This window comes from Panulirus ornatus, chromosome 22, assembly GCF_036320965.1.
Source record: "Panulirus ornatus isolate Po-2019 chromosome 22, ASM3632096v1, whole genome shotgun sequence".
In the NCBI taxonomy this organism is placed as follows: domain Eukaryota; kingdom Metazoa; phylum Arthropoda; class Malacostraca; order Decapoda; family Palinuridae; genus Panulirus; species Panulirus ornatus.
The window spans coordinates 16,156,334-16,180,189 of NC_092245.1; the positions used below are offsets into that span (position 1 = coordinate 16,156,334).

The 23,856-nt window shown below is 38.4% G+C and overlaps 1 protein-coding gene across 11 annotated transcripts in view; it reads left to right on the top strand.

The window, feature by feature from the left end:
• Positions 1–23,856, top strand: part of LOC139756572 (homeotic protein ultrabithorax-like) — an 821,256-nt gene that overhangs the window by 768,184 nt on the left and 29,216 nt on the right. The window contains exon 4 of one of the 11 annotated variants that reach the window (XM_071676199.1): positions 13,836–13,912. The exons of the other annotated variants lie outside the window; for them this stretch is intronic. Coding sequence (XP_071532300.1) covers positions 13,836–13,867 — 32 coding nt within the window. The 3' untranslated portion in view covers positions 13,868–13,912. Of the gene's footprint in view, positions 1–13,835; positions 13,913–23,856 lie in introns of those variants that run through there. 11 annotated transcript variants of the gene reach the window in all.

Below are 23,856 nucleotides of genomic sequence, written 5' to 3' on the forward strand. Positions count from 1 at the left end.
ATTTACAAGGTTAAGAGATGGGGCAACACGAGTGTAAATCTCTCTCCTCGACACACACACACACACACACACACACACACACACACACACACACACACACACACACACACACATATATATATATATATATATATATATATATATATATATATATATATATATATATATATATATATATATATATATATATATATATATATATATATTTACATATCACACACACCCAAACCCCGGGTCATGAGGCTCCTGCAACCATCCATCTTCGGATGTCAAGAGAGTGTCATGCGGAAGGGGGACGCTGAGGAGGGGGCGAGCGAGATACTGTGAGGGAGGGGGCAAGCATGTGTGTGTGTGTGTGTGTGTGTGTGTGTGAGTGGTGGGTTAAGATGAAAGGCCCAAGAATTACTCCGAGACCCCTTTTTCCAGGGGGGGGTCTTGCAGCTTCAAGGCTGCGCTACTTCTGGCAGCAGGGAAACGATGGATTCCCGTAGGGAGAGAGGGAGAGAGAGAGAGAGAGAGAGAGAGAGAGAGAGAGAGAGAGAGAGAGAGAGAGAGAGAGAGAGAGAGAGAGTTTCCATGCACTATTGACTCCTTCGTCCTTATATGTGCTTGTTGGACTAGATTTCTTATTTTCGTTCATCTTTCTCTATATCTTTTCTGTATTTGTCTCTCTCGTGTCTGTGCCTAGATGTCTCTGTCTGTGTCTATTCCTCTGTTTCCTTGAGTGTCTGTTAGTCTTGCTTATCCTTCTCTAAGCTGGGAGTCACGGCCCGACTGTGGTGGAGACTGGTTGATGATGGGGGAGGTCAGAATACGGGGAGGAAAAGGATGAGAAGGAAGAGAAGGAGAAAGAGGAGAAGGTGAAGGAGGAAAAGGAGGAAGAGAAAAAAGAAGAAGTGAGGGAGGAAGGGGAAGAGAAGGAGCAGCACTAGGAGGAGGAGAGGGAAGAACAAGAGGAGGAGGAATTATGGGAAGTCAGATGGCTGGTGTACTAAGGAAGCCAGCGTGGTGGTGGCGGCGGGATAGTAGATAAAGGCACCTGTTGAGCAGCCGGGAGGAGGTGAGAGGCGGGAGAGAAAGAGAGAGAGAGAGAGTAGGGAGAGAGGTCGATGTGTGGTAAGAGCATCGGCAGCAGCCGGGGAGAGTGGGAGGGAGAGCGGGCCAGCGTTGTAAGAGTAATGGCAGGATGGTCAATTGTTGGGGGGGAAATTAGTAGCCTTTCTCCACTTGGCTTCGGTTGTAACTTCTCTTTCACGCGATCGTGATGTAAGTTATGGTCGGCCCGAGAGACTCTTGTGTACCCGGGGAGACGAGGCAGGAGACTGGAGGAAGCTGTTAGGGTGTCTACATCAGAAGGAGGAGGAGGAGGAGGAGAAAATGAGACGTGTTCGTGACCACAAATGTCCCTTGGTGATGTGTGTTGTATGTCTCTATGTGTGTTCTGTATGTGTCGTTTGTGTATGTGTGTGTTATTTTTCATATATATGTGGTCATGACTCTGTGCTCCGGGTGTTGGATTCTATGGGTGTTGGTATGTGTGTCAAGGTTTGGGAGTTTTTGGTTTTTAGAAATATCATTGAATGATTGGCTGTAACGCATGGATACTTCTGTGTAATGTTTGTATATCATATATATATATATATATATATATATATATATATATATATATATAGAGAGAGAGAGAGAGAGAGAGAGAGAGAGAGAGAGAGAGAGAGAGAGAGAGACTGGGTATCATACATAACATATAACATTAATATATATTGATGAGTAGGTTATAAACTCATTGCCGTTCGAAGACTCTTGGTAGTACCAGCTTTAGACATGAGAAGATTCCTCATTATCCTCAGCAAACAATTGATGCACTTCATCCGACATTGTGTCTGACTTTCTTGGTCACCCGTCCTTTCAAACTCGAACATATGGGAAATAGAGCACCCAGTGTAATCACCTGTTGCTTATTAGATATAAACGTTAGACATCTGCACGACTGAAAAGAAAAAGTACTTCCCACGTAGTTCCTTTTCAATATATTCGCCATCCAATACCGTGCAAGAGCAGTGGCGTCTTTTATCCATACAACTTCATAAGCCATCCATCTACCTCCACATAAAAACAGGTAACTTATCCCAGGCCTTCCTCTTCAGCAACTTATTTTCATGGATCCTCCAACCACAGCAAACGCACCAGTGAGGAAAATATTTACGCTGGAATAAACAAACGCGCCCTCCACCCAACCTAGTCTAATTCCTCATCCCATTAGATACACACGAATATGAATTTACACTCCCTAAACATGTACGAGTCATACTTTCTAATTGACGCTCTGGACATCACCCATCCCTTCATCATTACAAACATTGATTTAACATCACAAGACCCCCCTTATGCCTACTGTAAGACGCTTACATTGAAGACCACCGTAGACATCTCTGATTTGATTTGTGTTATTGTTATCTCTCTCTCTCTCTCTCTCTCTCTCTCTCTCTCTCTCTCTCTCTCTCTCTCTCTCTCTCTCTCTCTCTCTCTCTCTCTCTCTCTCTCTCTCTCTCTCTCTCTCTCTCTCTCTCTCTCCACCGTGCCTCCCAGTTCTCTGTCTGGTGGTCCGTGGATTACATCAAGGCTCACGGTTTAATGTCTCAGGATCAGACGGGCTCGCTGGCTGGAATCCCTTGCGACGAGCCGCGATGAAAAACGACCGTAGGATTAGCGAATGAATGGCACACCTCCAGCACATCATCTTTCAGTAGGCGTTTTTGTAAACTGATTTTAAATGGTTCGTAGAACATGGCGGATTGTGGTGGTTATTACCTTTTTCTTCTTAGGTTTTGAAGTAATTTGACATTCTGGCATTTTCTTTGATGTATAGAAATCCATATGTATATATATATATCGTGTTGACACGACCAGCAAGAAACACAAAACAAAAATATCTGATATTTAAGTGTTCAGTTATTGTCTATCGGAGCTAACGAATCTTTCGTATATTTCTTAATGATAGAATGTTTTTCATGGACTTCATAAATCTCTTAATGATAGAGGAAATTCGTATTCATCTAATTGGATAATAAAAGAATATCATTTAATCTCTGAATGTATTGAAAGTTTTTTATATCAATAGATTTTTAGTAAGAAATATCAATAGATTAAGACAATCAAAGTTTCTACGTTTTTATGCAAATCATTTGGGTATTCCTATTAGCTGATTTTCTAAAACTGCTTCGCATCATTTACAGGTAAAATCATATTTGTTGTGCATAATAAACAAAAATAAAATCTTTCTTATCAGCTTAAAGTTGGAAATGTTGTATTTCTATTTGCCTGCATGATTTTTTGTGGGAGTTTTGGATTTTAATATACATATTTCTTAAAGTTTATATAGATTTGAATATATATATTTCTTAAAGTTAATGTATATATGGTTATTGAGATTCTGGTGAATTTCTCCACTCGAACATCATGTATGGAGGACGTTATGTGTATGTTCCTGATACAAGACTGAGTATAGGGAGGCATGGTACTGGAGTGGTGTATGCACTAATCCAAAGAGGACAGGTGTGTGTGAGAGGAGAGGGAGTGTGAAAGCAGATGAGGGTTTTGCATATGCATGAGAGAGTGAAGCAGATGTCCGTAAATGGCTGTGTGTCACCCTTCTACGAATATTGCGTATGTTGAAAGTCACAAAAATCAGTGAACAGTCAGGTTGATATATATATATATATATATATATATATATATATATATATATATATATATATATATATATATATATATATATATATATATATATATATATATATATATATATATATATATATATACAATATATATATATATATATATATATATATATATATATATATATATATATATATATATATATATATATATATATATATATATATATATATATATATATATATATATATATATATATTGTATATATATATATATATATATATATATATATATATATATATATATATATATATATATATATACATATATATATATATATATATATATATATATGTATATATACAAAGGACTTTTATAATACAATTTATGTTATGACACTCAATTACCAGATTTTTTATTTGATAATTACATAGTATGAAGTCTGCAAATTATCCCAGGAGAGGGAGCTTAGTCTGATCTGCTTATATATCACTTAATGATGTGTAATTAGATGTATTTCTAATAATACGATTACACGTACCAGTTAAGTAACAATTTTATTCTTTTTTTTTGAATTTTCAGAAACATTTTAATGAAATCACAGGAATCTATAGATCACTAGAGTTCGATCCATTCTGAACTAGCAAATCAGAAGGGGAACAGACAGATCCTCTGTATGCCTTACATCTTCTATATTCTCTCGACTTCCTAGTTATAGAAAAAGTCACCTTCTCCCATCTATCAGTGAGAATAAAGGGGTGAAACTTGAATGTGAGACGTCCTCTTGAACATTGTATACACACCGCACCAATAATTCTGTCAGACTTGATTAAGACATCTGTAATAATTTATGGTTCTAAGGATAATAAAGAAGAGGCATAAACCACGACACAGGTAAGCAGATAAACACGAGTGAACTGATATGTAGAGATATATGGAAAAGACATAATCATTTCGAGATGGAAGGCTCAACAGAGGAAAGCGGAAAAGCAACAATAAGAAAAAAATGTATTGAAGCAAACTCCCTTCCTCCCTTCCCCACAGTAGAGAGCCCCCTTCCACCCTACCTCTCTCCCTCCTCGATTTATTAGTCCCTCCTACATCTCCCTATTCTCTTTTAGATCGCTTTTCCTGTCTCTCTTTTTTTTCCTGAAACGTACGTCCTCTCCACTGTACGCCATATTCTGATTCCCCATTCTCTCTCTCTCTCTCTCTCTCTCTCTCTCTCTCTCTCTCTCTCTCTCTCTCTCTCTCTCTCTCTCTCTCTCTCTCTCTCTCTCTCTCTCTCTCTCTCTCTCTCTCTCTCTCTCTCTCTCTCTCTCTACTTCGTCAGAGACCAACAGGTCTTCTGTTAACTGGCTTTCTCACGTAACTCCCATCTACGGTACTCCAGCAGATAACCTCGTCATAGATGACCAGGTCTTCTGTTTTCTGGCTTTCTCATGCACTCTCACGTACTGCCATGCAATCCCATGTACTCCCAGTACATCCACAACCTATTTCTTACTTAGCTAGTTCACCGCATCACCCTAGTTCCCTTCTCTGATACCCAACTCTTACTTCTCTCATGTCCTTTACTTAGACAGACCATCCTTTCGAAACCCCTTATCCCTTATTCTACTATCTCTTTACAGAACTAGCCTTCTCTATCCCTATCCCCAAGACTATTCTCCTCCCCACCCCTCACACACACACACACACACACACACACACACACACACACACACACACACACACACACACACACACACACACACACACAAATAAAGCTGTGATAAAAAAGAATATCCGTGTGTGTTTGGGACCTGGAGTCATCCATCTTCATAAGGCAGAAGTTGAAGGGTTGGGAGCCCTGCTTATGTATGCTAGTCGTCTACCTCCCACAGCGCGAGGAGGCTCGGTTCAGTGGTACCTCGGGTGGGGGGAAAACGAAGGTAAACTTAATTAAATTTTCCCTCAGTTCATCTGAATGAATTCAGCCGGGATTAGAATGTTGGGGGAGAGTTGTGTGGGAGTTAGTGGGAGTTAACTGGACGGTTTAAGTATGCATGCTTTTGTCCCAGTGGAAGTCTGGTTTCGTAAGAGGGCGGGGAAAAAATTGAGGGGTGGGGGATTTTCTTATCTTTTTCTTGTTAGGGAGGATGGAGGGGCCGGACGCAGGATTATTTATTTGTCTTATTATGTGGATGTTGAATTGAGACTCATGTTCAGGATAAGATTATCTCCTCCCTTTATCTTTGATCTATTGACCATTTCTTTATCCATTATCTAAGTGGGAAATAGGGAGTAGGGAGTGGATTGGTACTCTGATATCATTTCATGTTTATGAATGTGTATTTTTTAATTAGAATTTATGATTTCATCAACTTATACAGACTTCATGGGCCATATACACAGTGAGAATGTATGTGGTCGTACACTCATCCTTAACATCTGAAGAAGGTGTTGAAGACACTCAGGTTGGAGGTTATTCCGTCTCAATGTCCCTGGCAGCTGAGAGGCCTAAAACTCCAAATAACCAACCAACCTATGGAGTATGTCTTAATACCCTAATTCATGAGATCTCACAACTGCGAGTCATTCAGAATCGCGAATCGTAAGCGAATCATCATCATCTCGTCCTTCTCCTCTCTTCTCTTTTTCCAAAGGAAATGATTCAACGATGTTCTCCCCTCTTTTTTTCCTTTCCTTCATCAGATTACGTCGAAGGATCGCTGTGAATAGGTTCAAATCAGTGGAAAATAAGGATCCTTATGTGTACACTGCGCCTCTTGCTGTTTCCTAAATCGTTTATCCTGGTCATACCAGAACCCCCTTTGGTGGGCTTCTTTTTTTTTTCATATGGAAGAGAAACGTTCCAATCCTATTACAAGGGCTTGAGAGCGATCAAAAACCATGATTTTGAAAAATTGACGTCATTTGTCAATAGATAGGCTCACGTACTAGCAAAGAGAGAGAAGGGGAGTTGATGGGATGGGCAGACAAGGAACTGAATGGGGTAGGGTATGGGAAGGGGAGAGTGGAAGGATGGTAGCGGGAGAAGGAAAGTGGAGAGAGAGAGAGAGAGAGAGAGAGAGAGAGAGAGAGAGAGAGAGAGAGAGAGAGAGAGAGAGAGAGAGAGAGAGAGAGAGAGAGAGAGAATTCAAGCTTATATATATATATATATATATATATATATATATATATATATATATATATATATATATATATTCATTTATTTATTTGTGATCGTAGGCAAGGAAGTATTGTGCTTCGAGACAGATAAAAATAATCACCCAAGTAAAATTCCGTGGGTTTTATGCACACTGAGGCAAACTCGACATGTCCATTCATTGATCAGTCGAGTGATTCATGATCTCCTCCATCATACTGAAGCAGCAATTCGAATACCTGATGGCTCATCGTAGAGACGATATTAGTGGCATATGTTACGCTAATTTTGGATGCCATTCACCTTTTTCCCCCAGGAGTCGATAAGCAACAAGGCGAACACTTGTGAACCACAAAGTGAAACTTTCTTGTTCGGGTTTGGGGAATATGAATGACTGATTTCGATACACTGGGTTGTCAGGAAAAGAAACGAAAGAAAAGATTCATTTGTATCTCATCTGGATATTCATACTGAATGGAAATCTTGAAATTTATGTGGATAGATCTTCATCGACACTGATTACTCTTGTTATATATATATATATATATATATATATATATATATATATATATATATATATATATATATATATATATATATATATATATATATATATATATCAAAAATACTGCAATTTTTCTGGCAGATATAAGATCAAGTTTACAAATTCTTCTATCAGAAGTTGATACATATATCTAAGATTGCCAAAGTCTATGTGTTCCTCTCCTCAAGTCTCATTTATCTTCTCCGTCTTCTGCATCCTTCTCCCTCACTCTCTTCCTTTCCCTCAACCAAGCTCACTCCACACACACACACACACACACACACACACACACACACACACACACACACACACACACACACACACACACACACACACCCGTACCTCGAAGAATATGGGAGGAAGGAGGGAGGTCGGGCGAAGTGGAGCAGTCGATGGTGTGAACCTTTCCCCGGCTTTGCACGTCTGCTTTGTCTGCTGGTAGAATGGCGGCCAGCGACTGGAAAAAATGGGTTTCAGCGGCTTGCCTTTGTCAGCGTCCGTCGCTGGTTGGTTAGGGGGGAAACGGGTGGGACCTGCGGACGCATTGGCTCCAGGCGTCAACCAACCAGGAGGTGAAGTGCGGACGCTACTGTCTCTCTCTCTCTCTCTCTCTCTCTCTCTCTCTCTCTCTCTCTCTCTCTCTCTCTCTCTCTCTCTCTCTCTCTCTCTCTCTCTCTCTCTCTCTCTCTCTCTCTCTCTCTCTCTCAGGGATGAACCCAAAATCGATAAATAGATAATGAGAGCAGGCGGCGAGCGCTACGCTCTGGTACTTCGTTGGTAGGTAAGTAGTACACACACACACACACCACACACACACACACACACACACACACACACACACACACACACACACACACACACACACACACACACACACACACACACACACCACACACCTTTCCCCTCTAACTGGCAGTCATAAGAGAAAAACCTTAGAATCCAGCTTTTAACATGTATGGTTACCAATGCCTCTATGTGATTCAGTCCTTGTGTGTGTGATTTATGGAATGCCTTTATCAAAGTCGTGGACTCCACATACAACTGACGATGAACCGGATCAAGGCGTAAGAAATTCTGCAAGATGATGTATAGGAAATCATCAGGAATAATTGTCACCTTTCCGTCTCATCCTTCAAGCCCTAAAGTATCTGTAATGAATCATACATTTGACCGACGAATGGGATTGATCTGCAACAGTTAACTAGATATTTGCATATCACAAGGCTTTTACATAGAAGGTATAACCTGTATCATATGAAAGAAATCCAACAGACGTAATTCCAAGTGAATTTGCATACGCCAAATTTTTTTACCAAATACGTAGAGGAAAAGAAAGGGAAAATAGATTTTGTACTCTCGATCAATGAACCCCGTATGCAAATTAACCCCCATCATCTGGATGTAGATGATCCATGCAGGAATGAAGCCATTGCAGTACCAATCACCCGCCATATGCGGTTTTTAATTTCCCATTGATTGCAAAGGCAGAAATGGAAATTAGCATATTCATAGCCTTGCTTAATAGAGGAGGAGGGGAGGGGAGGGATGGGGAGGGGAGAGAAAAGGGGGTAGGGGTGACCATTGGAGACCAGCGTTGCATAACAATCTGAACCACAACCCCACACACACACACACACACACACACACACACACACACACCATTAGGTTCGGGTGGAGAGAGAGAGAGAGAGAGAGAGAGAGAGAGAGAGAGAGAGAGAGAGAGAGAGAGAGAGAGAGAGAGACCATAGGAAGACATGGAAAACAGACGATTGAAGACCTGATGGTCTATGATGTCACCTACTGCAGGACAGTACGTGGGAAAGACAGATACCAGAGTACCTGATTGGTCTATAATGAAGGACAATAATAGTATCTTAAAGTCTTGATCTCTACAGATAGCCGAGAGGTGTAACATGACATGGAAAGCAAAAAAAAAAAAAGAAAAAAAGGAGGGAGGGGAAAGAAAAAAGATGGAGAGGAGGAAGTGTGGAGGGAGGGAGGGGAAAGAAAAAAGATGGAGGGGAGGAAGTATGGAGGGAGGGAGGGAGGGGAAAGAAAAAAGATGGAGAGGGAGTGTGGAGGGAGGGAGGGCAAAGAAAAAAAGATGGAGGGGATAGAGTATGGAGGGAGGGAGGGGAAAGGAAAAAGATGGAGGAGAGGGAGCGTGGAGCGAGGGAAGGGAAAGAAAAAAAGATGGAGGGGAGGAAGTGTGGAGGGAGGGAGGGGAAAGAAAAAAAGATGGAGGGGAGGAAGTGTGGAGGGAGGGAGGGGAAAGAAAAAAGATGGAGGAGAGGGAGTGTGGAGGGAGGGAGGGAGGGGAAAGAAAAAAGATGGAAGGGAGGAAGTGTGGAGGGAAGGAGGGGACATGAGTCCTATATAATCATCCTCTTTCACTACACTTTTACTGGTGTCATTTATAACCGCCTGAACCGTGGCAGCTACTCGATGATAGCCCTCAAGAGCCATTAATTAAGGCAGCATAAAGTATTTACCTCTGGACTCCTACCGCGCTTGGTGAATAATGCTACTCCTTTTTTTTCTTTTTTTTTTTTTTTGACCCTCCGTCGCCTGGACCAAATACTCCATCTAGGTGGACCTCAAGGGGGTAGGGAGGGTCTCCGGCTCCAAAAAGGTAAAGGAGGAAGAGAAACATCTTTTTTTTTTGCTGTCTCTGACAATCATTTTTTCTTATTCTATTTAGATATCAAAACAAAGCACATTTGATATACTTCACTGAGTTTTTTTTTCAAAATATGCATTTTCTAAAAGGTCATATTTCTTATATCTAAAACTCTATAAAACTATATATATATATATATATATATATATATATATATATATATATATATATATATATATATATATATATATATATATATATATATATATATATATATATATATATATATATATATATATATATATATATATATAAGTGGCTTTGAGATGGTTAAAGGCATCCTGGCTCTCTGCTGCAAACGGATTAGCTCATCTATAAAAACCCAGATCAATTAGATGGTTTGTGTGTAATCTAAGGGAACATGGGCGAGGGACGACGATCAATTCGAGCCGTTAATCACAGCTCGGAGGCTCGACCAGGACCTGGTCTCCTGCTGCGACGGCGCCGTTGTCGACTTATCACCCTGTGGGGCAGATAAGAAGCGGCCACTGACGGGGGAGTTCACACGCCCATCCCACATCAACCATTATTTACCATTGATGGGGGTCGCCGCACCCCCGCTCCTCCATCTTCTTTTTTTTCTCTTCTTCTTCCTCTTCTTCTTCTTCTTCTTCTTCTTCTTCTTCTTCTTCTTCTTCTTCTTCTTCTTCTTCTTCTTCTTCTTCTTCTTTTGGGAAGACTTGCGTTGCGTTATCTCTTTTTTTGGACTCAAATTGTACGTGAAGATGATTACCTTTTCCTCCATCACCTACACCCAGCTCTCTCTCTCTCTCCCTCTCCTTCTTCTTCTTCTTCTTTACATGACGTCCATCATCCGTTCACTCTGCCATCCCCAGATGTGGAAAGTCACAGTCTACCTCGCGCCAGATATCATCCAAACTATCGCTTGCCGAACATCTCCCACCGGCCATAACTGGGCATCGTCCAGTGGAAGTGGGATGTGACGATTATATATAATAAAAAAAAAAGACTGTAATCAAGAGGCTTTGGTTATGGGAATTAAGGTTAATGTTGCGGAAGGAGATACGTTTAGGAGAGGTGGTACTGCAGGCTCGTGTTTGTGTGGGAAGGAGAGAGAGAGAGAGAGAGAGAGAGAGAGAGAGAGAGAGAGAGAGAGAGAGAGAGAGAGAGAGAGAGAGAGAGAGAGAGAGAGAGAGAGAGAGCATAAGAATACATGGGAGAGCCAGACAACAGAAGACCTGTTGATCTCTGAAGAGCTGATCTCATAAAGGACATTGCATAGGAAGGATACACGACAGATGATTTGATGGTCTCTGATGAGGCTGTCTGTCTGAAGACGGGAATAATATCCTAAACTCCTTTTCTATACAGATGGAGGCAAGAGAGTAAAGGACATGGAAATGATTAATGGGATGAGATGGAATGGATTCATAACAAGATATAATTTTTCTCAAGCTACCTTTACAGGAGGAGATGCTTGGAAAGGCAAAAGGTATGAGGGCTCACTGTGAGGAATGGGCTATCCTTTCACACACACAAACGTATACACTCATACAACACCATCATCTGCTCATCTTCGTACTGAAAGTATATATATATATATATATATATATATATATATATATATATATATATATATATATATATATATATATATATATATATATATATATATATATATATATATATATATATGTTTGCAACACTGATGCCTGCTAATGCACGTATTCCCTACGTCCTCTTGCTATTCATTGTTGCGCTAATGAGTCAGAGACGGAGGAGGAGGAGGAGGAGGAGGAGGAGGGTTAGGGGTAGTGAGAGACAGAGCGGGAGGGGAGGGGGAAGACGGGAGGGGACGTTGGGAGATGGGGAAAAACTGTGAGTTGTCCATCGGTTTTCAGGTCTCACTTGAGTCACTGGTCTGAGTCTCCAAGGGTTGCTGACCTCCTTTGTCTCCTAACTTGACGAAGAGGACGATCCAAGAGTTCAAGGTCTTTAAGAATCTTTTTACATAAAAGAATTCTTCAGATACAACTATTTCAGTTCCGTAAGTGGATCACTGAGTAATATGAAGGATCTCTTTGAGATCTTCAGAATGGTGTGTTGATAGACTCGTGAATGATTTCTTTCTAATCGTGATGTATTCGGTTCGCAGTAATCCTTCCTAATTTTTTTTTGTCCTTATTAAAAAATTTTCTACTGCAATTATATAGTTTGTCTCTTAAAAAAAAGCTTTATTAGTATCTGCACCATCGAAAGTCACATGCCATTCAAGACGGTAATATAAACTTTGATAATCTATGTCATTTCTATTAATCAAAAGAAACGTAGCGGAGCCTCATCCCATCTTCTAACCTGCCACAACCCCTCCTTCCAATCCCCTCCCCTTCTTCCATGTCCTCCCCCCCAACACCCTATAGCATTATTACCAATCCCACAGAAATAACCAAAGTCAGGAGGGAAAACTATTACCATAAATTCAGTCGTGGTCTTCATTGAAGAGGAGAAAACTCGCGGTCTTTTGTTGGAAGGCCAGGACTAATGCAGACTCATTGGTGAACACAAACGGTCTTATTATAGAGAGAATAACACAGATCAGTCATTCTCTCAGGCCCTGAGATGGGCTAGAGAGAGAGAGAGAGAGAGAGAGAGAGAGAGAGAGAGAGAGAGAGAGAGAGAGAGAGAGAGAGAGAGAGAGAGAGCTTGACAACCGCAGCCATGTCCCACATTCTCTCCACCCCACCCAACCTCTCACTGCTTAAACCACCCCCCACCCCCTTACCCCATTACCCTTACCCTCTCTAAACCACTCAACCACCCATTCCCTCCCTAACTTCCTCTCCACACTCTACAGTACAACCATCCACACCGTAACCTTCCCATCCGCTAAACCACCTAACTCCCTTTCCCAAACAACCCTAACTTCCCGTTATCCCTTACCACTTAACCACCACCCACCTGCCTCTCCCAACACTTACCGAATCACCATAACACTATAATGCTCCCTCCACCCACTCATTCAGCAGTAGGTGCAGCAGCTGTAATGGGATCAAATGGTGCTTTGACCCCATTATCACCCAAAGGGGGCTTAGACCCATTTTGATATCATATACACCCATTCTCGCCCAATCTATTCCGATGTTGAATGCTTGTGTTTGTATTTGCCAGTGTACCAAATGAGGTTATAATCTAAGTCTTTTCTCTATACTTCTTTTCTTCCCTATTTATGAAATCCGATTTTCTTATTTTATTCTTGTTTTGCCAGTTAATTTCCTAGCTCTACTAGAATTTTTTTTATTCTAATAACATCTATACCTATTTTCATGTGTTTTTGATAGTCTTATATCCATTAAAAATTTTTTTTTTGCATTTCTGCTTCTTTTATATTTTACATTTTATGTGATGTTAACCCCATTTAATTGCCTTATTGAATATACCATTATTATCATTTAGGTCATTGATATGGTTTGTTGTTAAAGAAATATAATCAATATCAAGCTCAGAAGTTAGCATGTCTTTGTGACTACTATGCTTTTAATAGATTTAGTTAATACTAGCTATGTTTTTATGACTTGTTTGCAATTATTACTTAGTTGTATAAATATATATATATATATATATATATATATATATATATATATATATATATATATATATATATATATATATATATATATATATATATATATATATATATATATATTGAAGCATGAATACATATAATAACATAACCTTTGCATCATCCTTGTCACTAAAAATGAACTCCACATAATCCTTGTGTTTGCAAGTTGAACTCATATCCCTTTTATGTTTTTTTCTTCTAGCTGGTAAGGATAACTTTTTTGAAAGTTATTGAGCAGTGAGAACACTCCCCCCACACTCCCTCTCCCTCAAGCAAGTGGTATGTACACATGCGCAACAGATGTTTCTGCAGTAGTTAAAAAGGGAAAATCTGTTCATGGAGGTCACCTGGAACATGTGTCTCTACAGATGTTTGATGTCTGTCCTTAACTCACTTTTTTTGACTTGGTGGTGGGTAATGAACACAGAGGTAGACGATGGGTCGATTTTCTTTCCTTTTTAGTATGTATTATTAGACATTAATTTTTCAGTGTTTAACTCATTGTGAGCATATATATATATATATATATATATATATATATATATATATATATATATATATATATATATATATATATATATATATATCATTATTGTTATCATTTATATTTTTATCATTATTATTATTTCTCTTGTGTTGTAAGAAGAAAGATTTATCATTTTCGCAGTATTTACACCCATTATAAAGACCTTGTCCCTCAACGTATAACACTGTCTCCAGAGTATTACATGAGTAGAAGATAATGGAGAAGAATAGAGGCAGATGAAGAAATGAGAGTAGAAATATATATATGTGTAAAAAGAAGTAAGGATGTGAAAAGCACACGCACACACACGTATATATATATATATATATATATATATATATATATATATATATATATATATATATATATATATATATATATATTTCATGGTCACAGCTGTGTTGGAAGTTCTTCCGTCACCACTAGCGTAACTGTTACGGTTGGCCTGGTCTGGCCTCGGTCGTCACACCGGCGTAACGAGTGTCACATATCGGTGACGGTGCAGCTGGGCGATCATCTGTGACGTAGGAAGGATTTTAGTTATGAATTTTTGTCTTTTTCTTTTAGATTTTTTTTTCTTTTTGTAATATTTTTGTTTTTTGGTTTATTTTCTTTTTCCCAGGTTAGATCCCGTGAAGAATTTAGATAGATGAAAATAAAGGGTTTATATTTGTTAGGACATAATGTCCTATTCAAGAAAGACTATATATATATATATATATATATATATATATATATATATATATATATATATATATATATATATATATATATATATATATATATATATATATATATATATATATATATATTGTGATAACCAAGAGGAAAAATTAAACACGATAAGTCTTAAGTATAGCATGGATTTCAAGTTACTGTTTTGTGAGGTTTCGCAAGTAACTTAAGCTAAGGAAGAAAATGTAAATTCGATTAAACGACGCTCAGAAAATTGTGGAATGATATTCATGAAATATTTGTGGACTGAATACTGTAGAAAAACAATAGAAAATAACTCACTACAGTGTTTCATAGATATCCAAGAAAAGTAACCATGTTTTTTAGTTGATGATCATCGGGTAAAAACTAAATCGCTGGATTATGAATAACTGTAAGTCTATGATTTTATATTTATAACCTATTTATCGTTTTCATTCTCCATTATTATTTATTTCATCATTCTTGTCTGCTGGAATTTCATTCAAATTCATTTATTCATCGTATCTTCTATCTTATTCAGCTTTTGTGTTAGCTATCTTTTCCTATCATCATTTTTCAGTTGCTGCCTTTCTTCCATTGGATCTTTTTTCATCGTCTCCTGTATCTTACTTCCATTCTTCATCTTTCTCTTTATTGTCTGTTATTGTCTCTTCATCTGTTCTATCTTTTATCTATTTTTCCTTATTCCTCTTACATTTTCCCTATTGTCTTTTTTGTGATACTTCATCCCCTTCATTTTATCTATTTTCATTTCTCTCTCTTGACTTTCCTCTTTGCCTCTTCCTTAATCCGAAATCAACCCCACTTCCGCTTCCTTATAACATATATTCTTTTCTACTCCTATATTTTCATTATGCTCTCCATTCCATCTTAATCCCAATACTTCATCTCCTTCTATCTCATCCCTTTCCGTCTCTCTCCTCTTTCTTATCTTTTCCCTCCATATTCCTTCCTTTATCTCCGCTTGTTACCAGGATCCACAGACTTTCCTTTTCCTTCCCGCTGCAACCACAGGGTTCGGCCGGGTTTTTTTTATTGAGCTATAAACTCCCGACCGACACTCCCTAACCACCACGGAAACTGGGCCACCTTATGGTTTTTGTTTCGTTTTTTCACTTTCTCTCACTCCTTTATGATACTCTCTCTCTCTCTCTCTCTCTCTCTCTCTCTCTCTCTCTCTCTCTCTCTCTCTCTCTCTCTCTCTCTCTCTATATATATATATATATATATATATATATATATATCATTATTCCTATGAGTCCACGGGGAAAAATGAAACACGAAAAGTTCCCAAGTGCACTTTCGTGTAATAATGATATATATATATATATATACATATATATATATATATATATATATATATATATATATATATATATATATATATATATATATATATATATATATATATATATATATATTTTCTTTTTTCTTTTTCTTTTTCCTTTGTTCTGTTGTTTTCTTTAATGTTCCTCCATTTATAAATATATATTCTTTTTGCCTTTACATTCTCTTGATTTATGTGGCGTTATTTAAATTTTCTCTTATCTTTGTTGCTGTTTCATCATCTTCCACTCTATCTCACTATTTTGATTCACTTCATTTTTTTTTAATCTTTTATCTGTTTTCCTTTAGTCATGATTTTTTCTCTTTTGCATTTCCTCTTATTTTGTAATTTTTTTCCTGCTTTCAGAGAAATGATGCAATTATTTATCGTATGATATTATTAACATAGTATTTCAATGTTCAAAAGAACATATGTAACTTCCCTTTGATAGCAATGAAAATAATGATGATCGCAATTATGATAATGGTAATGATAATAATAATGATGATAATAATAATAATAATAATAATAATAGTAATAACAATAATAACAATAGTAATAATAATAATAATAATAATAATAATAATAATAATAATAATAATAATAATAATAATAGTAACAATAATAATAATAATGATAATAATGATAATAATAATGATAATAATAATAATAATAATAATAATAATAATAATAATAATGATAATAATGATAATAATGTATGTGTGAAAATTGAACATTAATATCTAATTTCTTCGTTACTTCGTTATCAGTTTCATATAAAAGGAAATATAACACAGTGCCTTTGAACCTCACTGTCATCATCCTACGAACTATGGCGAAAGAATCTAGAACATTGACACACAAATATTAGCTTCTATGACACTACGTCGCTAAGGAAACCTTTTTAATCTACGAGGCCAATAATTGTCAACGGATGGAAAGCCTTCTTTAATTTTGTTGTCTTTGAAATAAACACATGAATACTCACGTATCTTCCTGCCCCGAAGTTGGGGAATTCATTACGCAAGTGACGACAAAGAGACGTCTTTGTTGACAAGAAGAGTAAGGATGCAACGGGGCCCAGGCTATGTACTGAATATTTGTGACACATTCTTCCTTATTACCATCCTATCGTGAGTCCATTTTGCCTTACCATATCATAATGTAATAATTAAAAGGAACCCTTAAGTATATTCTCCTGCACTTCACCTTATCTGCCTTCATGTTTACCTTTCCCTGCTTAAACCCTCTTCAGTTTTCTCCAAAGATGTTATGAATTACCTCCGAAATAGCTCTATGATTTCCTCCCCATGATATCATGAAGACAGTGCCGTCATGAAGATAGAGCCATCATGAAGACAGCGCCATTATGAACACAGTGCCGTCGAAATGACACGAAGAACCGAATATTTAGGTGAAGCCAATAAACCCCTCACCCTTCGATGATAATTAGGTGAACGGTGATACACGTCATATTCCTCCAAATTTCACTTTTTTTCCACCTTCTTTTAATTTCGTTGCTTTTTTTTTTCTCTCGCACTCGAGTGCCTTTGGCATTGACAAGAGGTAAAGGAAAGACAAGAGGAGGGGGGGATAGGAGAGGAGAGGAAAGGAAGACATGCAATATATGTGTGTTTTCATTATGTGATCTGTCTCCCTCTCCCTGAGCCAACGATTATTAGCGGGCGTCTTGTGGGGGAACGGTTTGCGGAAATGGCAAGCTTAGTTTGCGTCAAGGACGGCAACGGGTACGCTAAGGCCAGGCTGTGCCATCCCTCCTCTCTTATCCCACCAAAAGCTCCTGCCGAAGGAGAAATTAACAGAAAGAAGGAACACATGTTCTAAATCGAGTCTTAATATCCCTTCATACGCGGGTATGCACCGTCGACGTCACTGGAACTGCGTCACATCAACGTCGCGTCACGGTACTGCATCGTCACCAAGCGTCACATTACGTTACCTTATCGACGCCCACAACAGAGCCTTGTAACGCAAGTCCGGGAGTCTGTATGTGTGTAGTTCAGGAATATTGAAACCTGTTACAAATATTTCTCAATCATTTTACATTTTGCAACGCCCCTAATTTTACCTAATTTTACCTAAGTCTACTTTGACACAATAGTGTATAAAAGAAAAAGAGAGTCGCAGCAAATCTCTCTCTCTCTCTCTCTCTCTCTCTCTCTCTCTCTCTCTCTCTCTCTCTCTCTCTCTCTCTCTCTCTCTCTCTCTCTCTCTCTCTCTCTCTGCAATAAATCCTGGAAGAATAACCAAGAACATAACAGAGATTCTTTTAGTGTAACATACTATATATTTACACACACACACACACACACACACACACATATATATATATATATATATATATATATATATATATATATATATATATATATATATATATATATATATATATATATATATATATATATATATATATATATATATATATATATATATATCCTGAGAAAGCAAGACTTTATCTGTCACTATCAACTTGAGTGATATTGCTGACAATAGAGTATGTTGTCAAACAAGACCAGAGTAATTGTACAGATTCTGTCTTCCAGTGCATTTAGATATAGCACGAGATAAATCAAGAATTTTCAGTTAAAGTAATTAATTTTACGTTTCTCATATTAATACACACACGCACACACACACACACACACACACACACACACACACACACACACATACACACACACACACACATATATATACATTGTCTTGTAGGGTTGGATGGAGTTTTAAAGAATTCCTTATATTCTGGATCTTAAACTGTGAGTTTGTATTGTGCTTTCCGGCAATATATTTCAGATAATATATTTGATTTATTGCTTTTAAATCATATGACATTATGTTACATTATATTGCACCATTTCCTTGTTTTCCTTCCTTCTTTCTCTCCCTCTCTCTCTCTCTTCTCCTTCTTTCTCTCTGTATATACGGGATGTCATACAATTCTATACGCCTGGAAGAGAGAGAATATGTCTTCCTTTTCTTATGTATAGTGTTCCTATGAGATGTCATTGCTGTCATATACTATATAACGGGGATAGGGCCCCAAATACTACCTAATCAGATACTCTGCGTCTTGCCAAAATTTCATGATTATTACATGACCAGGAAGCCATTTTCGTCATCTCTGCGTGTCAGGGTATAGGCCTATGATTACTCTATGATCAATAGGACATGCTCGTCAAGCCATGGTCCTATGATTATCGTAGGATCAATAGGCCTATAACTGTTGTATAACCAATAGGTGTTTCACCTATATTGCAAGATCACGACTCTTTTCATACATCCAGGTATTTCATTGGGATTAATGCGTTCCGGTTATGCTGTAATCGTAGGATTAATCGGGAGTAATTTTTTTTTTCCCCAGTGTATGATAACTGTGTCGAGCCTATAAGCTCGCCCAGGATAATTTACGACTGTCATGCGATTAACTGCTCGGTGCGTGACAGTGGAATGATTAAGCACATATCTACGTCAAGGCACATGATTATATGATTAATAACTGAGAGTAATTTCCGTGTCACTAATGATGTATGATCAATCATACTAAATATTGAATGCTGGGTCAGTGTATTACTACTGTTGTATAACGAAATGAACACAACTTTCCTAAAAGTTAATGAATTGTGTTAAAGTGGATTTGTTATTTAATCATATATATATATATATATATATATATATATATATATATATATATATATATATATATATATATATATATATATATATATATATATATATATGTGTGTTTGTGTGTGTGTGTGTGTAAAACTTTTGTTTTTTTTCATTTCATTAACCTTTTCCAATAACGCTAACCATCATTCTCGAAGAACAACATACAATAAAGGACAAACCAACTTTCGTATATTTGGGTAGTCATTCGTTCTATAAACCCGTATACGTTTTGGAAATGATTTTCAAAATACCGGATAACATAAATTAAAAATCACAGATGTCAGTGCTTTTTATCGAGGTCAGATAGTATATAACGAATGATCAAATGTTATAGTAATGTTTTCAACATTTTGATAACATTTGCTTAATTTGATTTGTTCACTTATTGGGTACGCAATATGGTATGTCACCTAACATGGCAGTTTTGTGATACATTTCACATAACATGGCAGGTATGTGATATAAGTCACATGACATATCCAATGACCTTTGTTCTGACCTGTTTTGTGAAGGTCATGATGAAGTTTACACCTTCAAAACCCAAGGATTGTACCGTCGTGTTCAAGGACCGTACTGTACCGTCGTGTTCAAGGACCGTACTGTACCGTCGTGTTCAAGGATCGTACTGTACCGTCGTGTTCAAGGACCGTACTGTACCGTCGTGTTCAAGGACCGTACTGTACCGTCGTGTTCAAGGACCGTACTGTACCGTCGTGTTCAAGGATCGTACCGTCGTGCTCAAGGATCGTACCGTCGTGCTTAAGGGCCGTACTGCCGTGCTCAAACAGATTACAAATGTCTGATATAACACTGAACATCAGTAATACACTGATTACAAATGATTATTATTAATCGTCTAATCATGTAGAATATTGGAATACAATTGTTCCAAGTTGATCGATTGATATATGGATGTTTTTGTTAACTTAACAGCTGTCGCGTTCGAAGTCACACACACACACACACACACACACACACACACACACAACACACTAAGTCCGGTTTGCTCTGCGTTTTTCGCTCTTATCACCGGTTTCGGTAACGTGTTAAGGGGGGTTGGGGGAGCAAAGTTGGGGGGGTGGTGGAGCGGCGGCACGGGGAGGTAAGTGGGGGGGGGGGGAGAAAGGGGAGAGGCCAATGGGGAAGGAGACAGAGTTGGGAGCGGGGGAGGAGTGAGAGGGAGAGAGAGAGGTGGGGTAATGTGACTAGCAAGGTAGAAAGGAATCACCAACTGCAATAGCCATGGTTTTACAGACAATCCTTTAACCATTTGTATATATATATATATATATATATATATATATATATATATATATATATATATATATATATATATATATATATATATATATGTATATATATATATATATATATATATATATATATATATATATATATATATATATATATATATATATATATATATATATATATATATATATATATATATATATATATATATATATATATATACGTAGACAGCATATGCATCTACTTGCCACATGTAGTGAATTATAAGTACATAAATACTTCATCTTGATTGAACTTATATATATGACGATAGCTCACGAAACCGTCAGTGTAGAAGGATCATAGGATATCAAGGCTCACATCGATCCCCCAGCGCCACTATACCTACTGACACCTTGTGGGAGGTTGTAGGTAACCCGAGTGAATCATTGGGATAATATCCTACTGTCCTTCGGAAAAGAAAATGAAAGAAAGAAAGAAAGAAAGAAAGAAGCGATGGGGCTACAAACCTAACCCAACCATGATGATATCTAAGCCATTCCCACACGTCTGTAGTTAATCATAAACTATTTTTAATGATGAAGATAATGGATTTTGCTTTTTTTTTGTTGAAGAGGGGGAAAGTGAGGAGGGGGGGATTCACTTGATATGCGGGAGGTCATTGGATAGCTGCATGGTGCCATGCATGATGGGTGAGCTAATATCCTTGAGCATGACGTAGACGACGACTGTAGTGAGTACGACCCTCTGGGTACGATGGTACGACTGTGCTTGAGAACGAAGGTACGACCCTTTTGAATGTGATGGTACGGCGACGCTTGCGTACGACGGTGTACGGCCTTTGAGCATGACGTGGAAGGACGACTCTTCGAGTACAACGAAACGACCCTTGAGCATGACGTGTAAGGACGACTCTCTGAATACGACGGTACGATCCTTTGAGCACGACGGTGAGATGCTTGAGTACGACAGTACGACCTTAGAGCACTAAGGCATCATTCTTTGTTATCATTCTTTGTTATACTACAGCTTGGCCTTTGACCTGGATAGTAAGCTACGATGACCTCATCATCCCCTGGCCATTAAGGATCAAATGGATGATCAAGTCATCGTAGTTAAGGGTCTTACCGTCGTGCTCAAGGGTCGTACAGTCGTGCTCAAGGGTCGTACAGTTGTGCTCAAGGGTCGTACAGTTGTGCTCAAGGGTCGTACAGTCGTGCTCAAGGGTCGTAGAGTCGTGCTTAAGGGCTATACTATTATATTCAGGCAACAGATGGGAGTTCTTAGTGCAAATCTTTATGAGGAAATCTTTTCTTTTGTAAGTGTGTGTGTGTGTGTGTGTGTGTGTGTGTGTGTGCGTGTATGTGTTCTCCAGTTCGAATGTGTGTGTATGTGTATCCTTTTGTGTCTATGTTCGCGTTTGTGTTTATATATGTGACTGCGCGCGCGCGCGTGTGTATATGTGTGTGTGTGTGTGTGTGTGTGTGTGTGTGTGTGTGTGTGTGTACATGCGTGTGCGCGTGATGGAGCCAGGGTTCAGGAGGAGTGTCACATTTTTTCATCCACGACTCTTTTGTTGTGGTTCATTCTTATCGTTCAACCCTCTTGGAAGTTCGTAACAACATTTGATCAAGTTTAGATAAATATGAACGTACCATATCTTAGTAGCCGGATCTGCCTCACTTGATCTTAATCTAAGAATAAACTTTGGCCAATAATCAACATATTCATGATGAACGAAAACACATTTGCAAATCTAAAGCACAGAGATATATTCATTTTGATCTTCCTGTGTACCTGATGGAACTGAGTGCGTGCGTAATATTATAGAATATCTTGCTGATATTTGATGTATTCCTACCCCATGGGAGGGGCAAGATCCCCCACCTCCTCTCCCTCTCTCTCTCTCTGATTTTCGTTCGGAATCGTCAGTGTACCACCCACCCCCACCCCTCTCCCCCCCCTCTCCTCCCACCCCCTATCAATTAAATGGCTCCTGAGAACACCAAACATTGAAAATGGGAAACATGGCTTAGATCTTTGAGAAAATGGTACGAAAGGGGTTAAGGCTTAACCGAAGAGAAGTGCAGATAACAATTTCATCAACATGAAACACATCTTAAAGACCCTCAAGGCTCATAATCCAGTAGGGTTACAGTGTCCCAAGATGCTAAAAGACATTAAGACCTGGGTTCTTCCCCTGGCCTCAAACGAATCCTCTCACATTTCAAGATACAGAATCAAAACCCTTTTTTTTCTCTACGATAGTCTCGTTTTTCAAGGCATTCCCCCAAAAGACTAATCGTATAACTACTTCTTAAATTCACGCGGAATTGGTAGATACCCAGACGATGAACAGATGAAGCACCTCAAGTTCACAGGGGCGAAGCGGGTGTGTATGTACGTAGGAGTTATAGAGAAGAAGAAAGAAAAAAAAAAAGAAGTAAGATTAGACAACCATTTTGTTTACTAGCAATGTTCTTGACGAGCGCCATTTTGGTCTAGCGATGACGTCACGTGAGGTCCTGACGGTGACAAAAGAGCGTCGGCACCGCGCACTCCATCACCGTCAGAGAGCATTCTGGGACAGAGGGAAAGGTGTACACACACACACACACACACACACCCGAGCCTCTATGGCCATTTCGCTCATGCTTTTGTTTCCGGCGCTACCGTAACGGATCCTCCTGTAGCCTCTCATCGATGAGG